At 36.4% G+C, this 12,537-nt stretch overlaps 2 protein-coding genes across 9 annotated transcripts in view; both read left to right on the top strand.

Moving 5' to 3' along the window:
- Positions 1-12,537, top strand: part of rg (rugose) — a 164,490-nt gene that overhangs the window by 33,139 nt on the left and 118,814 nt on the right. The gene's annotated exons all lie outside the window — the stretch shown is intronic.
- Positions 5,613-6,928, top strand: Rpn13R (Regulatory particle non-ATPase 13-related). Its single transcript, XM_068303605.1, has one exon. The coding sequence runs from the start codon at positions 5,697-5,699 to the stop codon at positions 6,699-6,701; it is 1,005 nt and encodes a 334-aa protein (XP_068159706.1). The 5' UTR covers positions 5,613-5,696; the 3' UTR covers positions 6,702-6,928.

Raw genomic sequence — 12,537 nt, 5'->3', positions numbered from 1 at the left:
TGGACTTCTACTTTTACTTTTCCCTTCTTTTGGGTACCATTTCAATTTCTTTCTATTTTTCCTTGACATTTTTTAAATGGTATTTAATGGCCACAGCCACAGTATGTACCTTAAGGTCCTGGCATGCCCAGGATCATTATTATTATTTTCCTTCTTCGATTTTGCTGGCTAATATTGCTCGTTTAGACGGGTCGAAGCAGTTTAGCTCTGATTTATATTTCTTTTAGAATTTATGACCCAGCAGGTTTCAATAAAACATACTTATAGCAAATGTTACATAGCTGCGAGTGTGGGCTTCATTTAATTGTTGTTAAAGAGACACCGAATAATGAATTTAAAGGAATTGCATCATTTTCTTTAACAGAACGAGTACAAAAGAATCTTGCCATTTCCGGCTAAACTCCCCTGGCAACTCCTCTTCTGCTTATCATAATTGTAATCTCTGATACGGTGATTATATCCATCCGTCGTTGTCTCCCACGGAAAACCCCGTTTTATGCAAACAAAACAAAAATGTAAATAAGAATATACCTAAAAGTGTAAACTAAATAATTATAATTAAAAAATTCTTGCACAGTGAGTAAGCATCGACCGAGAATCACCCTGCATAAACGTATTAAAAACTTATCTTTCTTCTTACGAAATATTATTAGATTCGTAAAAGAAACGAGAATAGACGGAAAGGAAAACATGTAGTAAATAATATTTATAAAATGGAATAAGGTAAAGCGAGTTAATTGTTAATTTTTTTACCCCTGCAACCTTTCCATATAAACTTGTTAAGAAAATTTGTTTTAAATCTTAAAAGCTTTTGAGTATGTGAATAACTTCATTAACGAAAATCGAATTTAAAGTATCTAGACTCACAATTTTGTCTACAGAATGAAAAATCATCATTTGAAACGGAATTCCGCTTAAGGTGCAAACGAATTTCAAGTTGTTTTCGCGTCCTATCTTTTCGTGCTTCCCTTTTCTTTCTTGAAACGTTCTTTGGTTTGTATGCTCTTTCACCTATACATACAGCATGATTGGCGGCAGGTTTTGTTAATTTACGTATTTTTGGTCGCTGCTTCCCCCTTTGTTTTCCCTACTCCTCCGCAAATTTTTCCTACTGCCTTTATCGCTCTCTACATTTTCTAGCTTGGCCGTGTTTTCCTGTGTGTGTTCTTCTCTTCTTTGCCTCTAGCCAGAGTGGGGTCTCGCGTCTGGGTCTGGGCATGCCTGGGAGTGCGTGTTAGATAAACTGACAGAGCAGAGCAGAGGTGTGGCAGTGGCATTGGCATTGCCGTTAGGTTAGGTTAGCTCAGCTCAGTACAGTTTAGACAGAATGGAAGGAAGGAAGGAAGGCAGCAGGATATTCCGCAAGGGCAAGCGGATATGTTGCCGTTACCCTTTCCATATTTACTCCATTCTGTTTCTCCCTTTTCCTTTTTGTTTTTATGTTTTTTTTGTTTCTTTCCTGTTTGTATTTAGAGCCAAGCCTTTGACGTTGCGAGTGACAAGTCATGTGTGTGGGCGTGGCGGCTTTAACAGACTATGGGCGCTACTTCTATGCCATGTTGGTGGCATTTTTGTGGTTGCTACGTTTTTCATGGAGCAAAGCTCCACCTCGCTCTGGCTTTTAGCGTGAATTGACATTGATGATGACGATGATCAAAGGAATTTTTCGAAATCGTAGTACGAAAAGAGAAGCAAGACAGAAAAAAAAAAAAGTATCAATACCAACTGAGCAATTCGGACTTCACGATGTCCATTATGTCCCATACTAAATTAAAAAAGAATAAAGATTCCTGTAATGTTCTATTTGTTTATTTGATATTTGCTTACAATACAATTTTTAGTCAAATATTTGACTTGTCGTTTAAGCTTTTTGCTTACTTTAAGACTGTGGGATAAAGGGAACTAAAAAGTCGACTCCGCGTGTGAAATGTATGCACAAGCCATTTTTTCTAACAACCTACAAATGCCAAAAAAACATCAACAAAAAATGAGAAAAATAAAACGGAGAGAAAGGGTTGTGCTTAGGTGTGGGTGTGGGTTTGCGCAGGAAAATTAGTTTAGGCTGTGAGAGAGAAGGAGCGAATTTTTGAAATTCATAAAGTTGAGTGCGTGTCTGTAGGGGTGTATGTGTGTGTAAGCTAAGTGTGTGTTAATTTCAAGTTGACTCCTCGTTTCACTCGCATAATTGGCCTGTCTGTCTGCTGCATGCTGGCTGCCTGCTTGCTTGCCTCTTTACTTCGCTGTGATTCTCGCTTCGCCTGTGTACATAAAACACTAAACACAAACCTAACGGAACGCAATGAAGTTCATGCTTATGAATTAATGACCAGAACAACGTAGTATATGGTACATAGAAACCAGCCACAGATAGATGTAGATAGGATAGTTAGACACGGAGAGTGAAAACGACATAGGCAGATAGATGGAAAGACACAGAGATATCAGAGAGCACAGGAGGAGTGTTCTGAATATTCGTCAATTTCAATTCAATTTGTTATTTCTGAAATCTTTTGCATCTTGTGCAATGTTGATTAGTTAAGTGCAATTAATATTTTCATTTTACTTATAATACAAATAAATTTTCAAGGCATTGTTAATTGAAGTACTTTATTGAAATCCATATTCCATCAATGTTTATTCGATTGACAAGTAGAACAACTTGAAAGTAATTAATTTTATTGGACAACCAAAAGCAAATTGCAATATGTCCTGAGCAGAAAGACAAACGGAAGCAGCTCTGTCAAACAAGAGGAAATAAAACAACCCAAAATAAAAGACATACATATGTATTATCAAGTCATTAGAAATTCTTCTTTTTGGGTTAGGTGTTTTGTGTTTTAATTGACAAGATGAGGGCTCTCCAGTTATGGTTATTTTTTCTTTACCAAAATGTCAGAGATCTCGCCTACATACATAAAATTTGTGTAAAAAGGCTTTTGTAAAAAAGTGTAGCATACATTTATGGTTGGCCCTACCATGACGATTTATATGAATTTTTCTATTCTAGCAGAACGAGTATAAACTTTTTATTAATTGTGTGCTCGGGAGTAAGCTAAGAAGAGAGTTAGTATGAGTTTTAATTAAGTATGTAGAACGATTTTAGATGATAAATGATGAGAATAAAGAGCCGCCTCAACATTCCCATAAACAATTACACGAAGTTTTGCAGTTTTAAACGAAAACGGACTTAGAATATACATACATATAAGTGCAAAAATAGATTTGGACAGATGGACAACTGGTTTTGTCATTTTCACAAATGGTCTCTGCCTTCCATGAACCAACAACATATATTAAACTTTTAACCGACGGACGGACAGACAGACGGATATGGCTATATCTACTCAGCTTCTCATGCTGATTAAGAATATATTTACTTTATGGGGTTGAAAACGTCTGCTTCTGTGCGTTACAAACATCTGACCAATTTTTTAATTCCCTCTGCAAGGGTATAACAAATTCACTTTACTACTTATATTATGCTTTTGTGGATCGTTCATTTTCGTCTTCTATGTACAACTTTATTTTTAACTTAATGTGCTTTAAGCACACACACAAACATTTTCATCTCGAATGTGTGTAAAATATTGTATATTTTGTTTGCTATTGATGTTGCTTTTGCTGCTATTTTACCTGTTTCCTTACTCGTATCGTAAATTTATTGATACTCAGAAAAAGAAAACATGCGAAAGTGAAGCGAGGAGTGCCCAAAATAAAAGAGAAAACCCGAATAACCATAATAAAAATGAAAATTTGCCACAATAACAACAAACAACGCTACAAAGAGAAAAAATAGCAAAAGCAGCAACCAGTCATGACATGGGTTGGCTTGCTGATGCCAAAATGGCACCAGAGCAAAGTTGAAGCATTTGTCAACACTTTTTCTCGTCTAAAATACCCTAAGAGTCTAAATGTATGGGGTATGAACGAATTTACCCTTGTGTTGATGTAATATTTGTCAACAATATAAGATGTATTCATTATCTTTTTGTGGAAATTTGCTGCTTACTTTATACTCTATACTTTGCTGAATTTACACAAATTATTTATATTTTTCATTTTGTTATAAAACTGAACAAGTTTTTGACAAATGTTTGTAAAGTCTAAGAATAAAGAGAGTATGTCTACTTCGAGATGTTATGGTAAAATAATGTGAAATACATACTTATACGTAATGGTTTTTTTTTTTTTTTTATTGTTCTTGATTTTATTTACTATTAGGTGATATTAGGTGTGTGGGGAGGGCATGCGCGTGTGCTTTTATAGTGTGTGTAGGTGTGTGTGTGTGTATCCTGTTGCCAAGTCACCTTATTTTATATATTTTCTTTTTGGATCAAGAAAACGCGTAAAGCGTAAACTACAAATTGTTTTGTAGTTGCTGTTATTCTTTGTTATTGTTTCTGTTGTTGTTGCTGTGGGTGTAGCAACCAGCCAAATTGCCTTCATTTTTATTGGTGTTTTAAGGCGGATGACTCATCCCATAACCACCCATTCACCTTTACAGTCATTCACTCATCCGGCCACTACTCCCAATTACCACATCTGGCACATCTCGTCTTAAAGTCTGGACTAGGAGTCGATTAAGGCAACTTCGTTACACTATTTCACGTGTACACCCTTGCAAAGGGTACTCTAAAATTTGCTAGATGCTTACAACTCCTCAGCATGAGAAGTCCAGTCGAGGGTATATAAACTTTGACATAGCCGAAGTCGGCTCCTTTGATATTTTATATTTCTTTCACTTCACCTGCCATTTTAGTTGCTCTCAATGTTTGTGGGCGTACACATGTGTTTGTGTGTGTGTGTGTATGTGAGTGTTTGCTCACGTATTTCCCTAATTAAGTACTTAAATTGTAATTGCTTTCAAATGCTTATCAAAGGAAAAACCCCATTAAGTCTCTGGACACCCCGGTGGCATACATATTTGTATGGATAAAACACAAATATGATATATGTAAGTAAATGCTTGTCTATTTATCTTTCCTTGAGGTCATAACCTTTTGACATTTCGTTAGAAACTTTTTTATCATTTAATTGGCATCGTAATTTCCTATTTAACATTTCTGATAAATTGTAATATCGCTTCCTTTGTTTGGATCATAACACATATTTCATTAGTAATCTTATATGGATTATTATGTGTATGTTATTATATTGATATTTTTATGCTTCATCTGTTTCCTTATCATTTACCCCTCTTGGATATATTTAATGTTTAAATTTTTGTGTCAAGATTTTAAGTCGTAGCTTTGGTTTTGCACCTACCTATCTATATATATATAGCTACGACTGGCTACCCCATGGTGATGTGCTTAAGCCCCATCTAAGTCGGTCACTTTAATTTAATTGCACACAGAGGCTAAGCTGGCCACACTTAACGATGAGCAAGCAGCAGCAACAGTGGCAAGAGCACTTCTTGCCTCACGTTTTTATGTGCTTTTAAGTGAGCAATTAAAGGTCAATTGACGGCCGTCTCTGACTTGCCGGGCCAGGTTAGAGCCAGGTTGGAGCATCGAGACCAAAAGGAAAAGAAAAATGTGTGTGTGTACGTAAACATCAAGTAGGCTCTCATTTTACTGCACTCCATTTCAAGCTATCGACTCTCACACACATAAAGGCAAGTAAATCTCACTTCGAAATTCTCTGTCTTTATTATTTTATATTTGTGTTAACAAACAATAACAGTGACACGGAAAATGTCTGATCAAAGTGAGAATTTGATTGAATATAAAGCAGGACGAATGAATATGGTGGGTAAGCGTATTGAGCCCGAAGAACGCAGGGGCTTAATCTACCTTCGTCGATATATTAAGGATAATCAAATACATTTCTGTTGGGTGGATCGAAAAACGGGGCATATTGAAGTTGATATTGTAGCGGAACCAGGATTATTGCAGTTCCGGCGCATTGAACAGTGCAAGACGGGACGGATTTATGTCTTAAAATTTAAACAATCGACACGTCGTTTATTCTTTTGGTTGCAGGAGCAGCACCATGAAAATGATGAAGAATTTTGCATTCGAATGAATGAATACCTATTGGGCCCACATGTTGATGGCACCATCGATCCTTCTAAACCTTTAGCATCAGACACAAATAGACGTTCTGGTGGTGGTGGCAACGACATTTCTACAGAAGACCAGTATATTTTTGACGAAGGGCGTTACATATTTGAGCAAAAGGACGAAATAATGGAACTTTGGACCACCCCAAGAGACGGGCAAGTGACAAGTGAGGACTCCAAAGACAATAATCAGGCCAGTTGCCTTCCTTCATTGGCGCAACCCACGGAACTCGTTGACTCGACTATCATTGAGTCATCGTTTATTGACTTGGGGTTGGCCTTACAAATGCATGGCGAGACGGCTGTATCAACTCTTGTAAAATCTAAGTTGCGTATGCGTGCTCTACTTGCCCAGCTGCCCCAAGATGATGATGATATAGCAGTGAAGGAGCAGGAACAGATGCTGAATGATCTAAATGGTTCAAGTCTTTATATCGAGGAGCATTTACGCTCCCCACAATTCTATGAGGCTTTTGCTCAGTTCTCTATTGGTTTGGAAGCTGGCGTACTGGGTCCCGTTCTAGAACCATTTCATCTTGATGCTGAGGCAATGGCAGCCGTTCGACTCGGTGACTTGGAACTTTTTTTGCGTGTCCTGCATCAGGATATAAAAAACGAACAACAGCAATGGTCATAAATAAAAATACTATAAGAAGAGCATAAGAAAACAACAAAAAAAATTGCAATAGTCTTAGTCGTTGTCGTTTTCGTCGTTCAGTCGGTTGGTCCCAAAACTTACGAAGATAAATGAGATGCCATAAGTTAGAGAACAACTTGCTTGTACAACGTGTACAACGATTGCAATTGCAACAGCACTCACACCAACAACAACAACCTCGGCAAGAAGCCAAAAAAGCACTAAAATATATATTCATTTTTTCTTTCGCCTTTAAGATATTTGAAACAAAAAGAGGAAAAAGTTGAAAAAGAAAAAAATATTACAGAAAAAGAAATACTTAGAAAGAACTAGAATGGGCCATGTTTGGGGTTTAAAGGACGTAGCAACCGATTGAAAGTGCAAAAGGAAAAAAAGTTACAGATAAAACATTTGAAAAGTTTATATTCAACGAAAAAAGTGTGTTTTTTCATACCTGAGTTTGTAAAATTTCAACAAAGCTGTATTTGGTTAGTTCATTAGCGACTTTTTTTTTTAGTTTAATCCAACGACAATGTGGTTAGAGTTTGTTTAGTCCTATGTTTTGAAAGTCTATTGCATTTTTATTTAGAAAATCTGTACAAAGTTCCAAACAAGATTATAATATATTTATCTAGAATTATAGTTTGAGATAATTAAGTAATTTTAATAGAATGCCGCAAAAACTATTCAAAACAAATTACCAAAAAGGTGAAAAATATTTACTATGCTCTAACCACATTGATTATTACTGTGTTGCGAATTACAATTAGAGTAGCTTCACTTACCCGTGTGTTTGTTTATATCTTTTGGAATTTATAACACTTTATTCATTGTAAGTTATATGGCAAGGCAAATAACTGGCAATTAAGGCCAATGGCAACCAAGAGAAAACGAAAAGTTTTATTTACACTTGGCCTGGGAAATGGAAATTTACTTTGAAGAAATAAACACACATACACAAATGTCAGCAAATACGTATGTGTATATGTTATACATGTAGTTAAGATGCTGCTAACTATTGCCATTGCCGCCTGTAATACCTTTGACTACAAACTTTGTACAGGAGACCAAGCATTCGCTCACCTTAGCCACCCGTTTTCAGCCCAGTACTCTATCTCTTCACAGTACTCTAATCATCAAGCACAAAATACGGAACAAACTAACTACATTTGTGCCATTTGTGTGTAATTCAAGATGGGGAGGAATGCTAGCAAAACGGCAAAAGAACCAAAGATGCCTGCCTGACAGCTACACGTTGTAATGTTGAAATTTTTCAAATTAGTATGCAACACGCATAAGAACACAATTAGGGAGAGAGAGAAAAAGAGAGTGTATGAAGGAGTGTTGGATCTTTTTCAAGTATCTAGTGTGTTTTGACCAGAAATAGAATGTAAGCATTATATTTTGTTGTTGCCGATCAACCTTTAATTGACTTTTCTTAAAGTACATATTTGCAAATAAGAAAGAAACCTACGATAATAAAAAAGCTCTATTAACAAAAATATGAAGCATACCCTAGACTGCAAGTGTAGAAGGTAAGCTTCGAATGCGTGAAAAGTGATCCTTATATCAGAATCGGGTCACTGTTAAAAATTATACATATGTATGTACATATCTACTCTTGGGACTGTTCGCCTCTCCGGTTGGGTGAAAAACATAAGAAGAAGCTTCTGGAATGGTCTTGACATTGAACGCTGAACATTGTCACAAAAGGGAAACGACCAGCCTTAAGCGTATCCTGGGTAAAAAACTCGCAAAACAAGTGAAAGAAAACAAAAAGCGAGAAAAGGGAGAGAGAGATAGTCAAATATGTTTACGTAGCATTTCCATTTTTGGCACAAACAGTTGCCAAATTGACAGAAAAAAACAACTAAAACTAGCGACTGCCTGGCTGGCGTCATCCTCTGCGGAACTGCATCCTGGACCTAATGGAAGTGGCCTAGTTCGCATCAAAAGGGTTCACAGTCCAGTGGGAATATAACAATAACTCTCAGTCTATGACCACAAAAAAAAAAAGGAACGAAAAAAATTCGAATAAAATTCAAATAATAGCGTAAAAATTCACACAAAAACCCGACTGAGCCAACAAAAAAAAAAAAAAACGAATATACAAAGCGATATACGAAGAGAGAACATTGAAGAGGGGCGTAGCGACGTCGGGCAAGAGAATTTACGGCAATAAAATGTCACCGAGGATGCTTTGTTCTAGCTTTCAAATGGAAGGCGGCAAGATGTGAAAATGGTAATAGGATTGGTTTGGTGGTTGGGCCGTAGGGCGAGGTAGGGAAATCGCTAACCCAGATGCAATGAATAAATTTTTTTTCGCTTTTTTCCCCCCATAAAGGAGGAAAAGTTTGTAATACGAAAATTTGTTGAAATAAAGAACAATGCAAACATTCTATCCCATGGCATTCCAGTTCATGCGGACTCACTTTGACGTCCTCAAATCTACGCTGTTGTTAACTAACGAGCAAAAAACAATTCTGAAAGATAGGAAAATAGACAAAATATCTGTTAATTTTGATCAATTTTGGGTTTCGCTAATTTATATTTTAGATCATTTTCTTTTGGCCAGGTTGAGGACTTTTTAAGAAACAATTTTGTATCAAAATCAGATACTTGTTGCAAAACTTTGTAGCTCATACTTCTTTAATTGGCTTTGTTTTTGGAAGGTATTGAGACAATTCATGCTAATTCAATGACAAATTGAAATAATAAACGCTGGAGTGTATGGCAAACTGACAATAATACCAGATAGTGGATAGATAGGCGATAGGAGAAGGACAAGTACCAAATGGGCCGGGGGCAGAGGGATGCAGGATGCATGGATATGCAATCCAACCCGGAACTGACACGGCACAAAAGGATATGCAACATTTACTAATAAATTTCATATTTACATGTGTGCGTGTGTGTGTGTGTGTGTGTGAATGCAAACCTTTGGATACACCAACGTGAAATGTGCATAAAGTAGAGGAATAAAGTGAACGATGCGGAGAAGGAGGTGAAGAAAAAGCAGTCAGGGTGAATTGTGTCCCTTCGCTTTCTGTCTCTGGTTCTTCTTCCTTCTTTCTCTTCCTGTGTGTGTGTGTGTCTGTGTGTCTGTGTGTGTGCATTGGCGGTTGACTATACAAACAACATTCGGCTGACTGGCGGCAGTCCAATGCGGCTGCGGCGGTTTGCAAAATCACAGCAGGACATCAAAAAGGATGCGTGGCAATAACACAAAAGCGAAGACAAACAACAAACAGTGCGGCAGACAACAGGATACACACACACACACACACACACACAGAGAGCTCGTCCGTTCCGTCTCTTCACGTGGTGTTGCTGCTGATGACGACGACGACGAGGTTGAGGAGAATATTGCTGTTGATTTGTCGTCGGGCAACGGTCTAAAAGTCGCTATGGCATTCGCCGCCGCCGTTAATAAATATACCATATACATATGTATGTATTCATAAATATACATATACAAAATTCTTTCATATTCATTTTGATTATTCCGAAAACAATTAGAATTGTCAACAAACAAACAAAACACGAAAAAATAACAAAATAAAATAATAAGAAGTAACCCACAAAACCAAACAAAATCATTAACATAATCAATTTCGAATCCATTTATTATGCATCTGTGTATGTGTGCATATGTGATTTTGCATAATTGCCTAACAAAAAGTATACAAATATTTATAAATTTAATCATTTTATCTATAATTTCTCTATTCTTCTTTGTTGTTTATCGAAAAACATTATGCATATTTAAGAGCTGTCAATTTGCCCCCCCATCAGCAGTAATTTTGCATAAGTCACAAAACAAATAAATAAGGGCCACGACGAAATACTTTAAGTTTAGCTTTAAGAATACATAGACAACACATATTAACATATATTATTTCTTTCACATGCTCTTGTTATGCAAGTTAACAATATGTATTTAACTAAATATTAGTGTTGGCAATCGTCTGATATTATTTAGTTAAGCTTTAAGATTTTATTTAAAGAAAAAAACAAATAACGACAGTTTGAAAGTTAAAGCAACCATAAATGCTTGCCTTTCCGACACCTGGAAATTTTTGATTAAAGGAAAACTTTTCCAAGTTGACTTTTAAGTGTATTTTCACTATTTGAAATTGTCGCATTGAAATGCTGCCATGTTAAATGTACTCGGCGTTTCAACTGAGAGAGTTTCTCCGTATACTTTCTTTTTGATTTCTTCTTTGACATTTAAATAAAATTCGAAAAAGCGGCAAAAAAAAAGCTTAAGCGGATTATCCTGTTTTAAGTACTTCCTGGAAATAAACTTTTCTTTTCGTTTTTTATTTTTATTTTTAGTAGTAGGAAAATCATTTCATTTTATTTATATTTGTCATTGTATTTGGGGTATTTTGTTTGCTCTCATTCGGAATATACATAAATATAGGCAGAATAAATATACAAATAAATACGCACACACACACAAAGTGGATGAAAGAGAGAGGCAGGTGAGGGAGGTAGAGACACCGAGGAATAGTTGAGGAGAGAATCGAAAAGAGTATATCAAAATCCATAAGTTTGTCAAGCACTTAAATCAGACAATTTTCAATTATTAATTGATGCCTGCCAGCCACTGTGTATCCGTATCTGTCTCGGTTTCGGTATCGGTCTCGGTCTCCGTTTCTGTTTCTATCTCTATCACAGTGTGTGTGTCCTTAACGTATTTGCATTTGTGCTACTCTCCTCCTTTTCCTTCTTCTGTCGCCTATCTCTTATCCCCTCTGTGTATACTATATATAAATATTTGCCAAACCAAATTCAAACTTGAGCACTTGACATTTCACGCTTCATAGCAATAGCAATGGCAATGGCAATGGCACTTGGTATCTAAAGCGGAAAGCCAGTCAGTGGCAGTATAAAGTATATTCTCTATATACAGATTCCTTCAAAACGCATATACCCTAGCCACCATCCCATATTATACTACCTACACAACCCTCCTCCCTACCTATTCTCTTTAATACCAGCAGTATGAAAATCAACAGTAAAACCATCGTCATTTCCCTGAAGTTGATGTGCTATTTATTTTTGGTCTCATGCCCATGTTGATTAAACATTTGTGTTATGAAATATATATATATGTATATATGTATGTACGAACGAGGGTTCAAAGAAAAGTTTACCATAAGAGATGAAATTAAACACGATAAATTGAGTTTTCATACAATCAGATGTATTAAGCAAATGTCGAAAGCAGTTCTAAAATGGCCTATAACTACTCTTTCTCAACAACACGTTGTCTATTATTATTAATTAATTATTAATTTTTATGCATATACTAATACATATAAACATAGTTTTTGTGGACGTTGAGATGTTGAGTAGCCCTCGTTTATTTGCATTTTGTATGGAGACAGAGAGGGCTTTTGATTTCTATTTACTGGGCGCCTGCATGCCATTCAACCATCCATCCATCCATCCTTTTACGCTTGCAGTTTTGATCCTTTAATAGAATATTTAATTTTAATTACAAACATTTGATTTCCCTCGTTCAAGCAAAGTCGCTTTAAAAATGCATGACACATGCATCACATATGTGTGTATGGTTGTATGTATGTGTGTACATAAGTATGTAGAAAGCGAGTTGTCGTCTCCCTTCAATGTTGAATTCTGAATGTGTGTGTGTGTGTGTGAAAAGCATAAGCCGGCCAAGTTGAGGCTGTGTCAGAAGAGCTTGAAAAGAGATTGGAAACTTGAGGCTTTTGTCAATGGCAAAGCAGAAAAGCAGCCAGCAGACAAGCTGCAGTCACAAAACCGGCGACGCGTCTCGACGTTGCCATCATCTTGCCTTTTTGCA

The sequence above is a fragment of the Drosophila tropicalis genome, unplaced genomic scaffold, assembly GCF_018151085.1.
Source record: "Drosophila tropicalis isolate 14030-0801.00 unplaced genomic scaffold, ASM1815108v1 contig_158, whole genome shotgun sequence".
In the NCBI taxonomy this organism is placed as follows: domain Eukaryota; kingdom Metazoa; phylum Arthropoda; class Insecta; order Diptera; family Drosophilidae; genus Drosophila; species Drosophila tropicalis.
The sequence above is the reverse complement of the archived record's forward strand: the minus strand, read 5'-3'. Positions and strand labels throughout refer to the sequence as shown.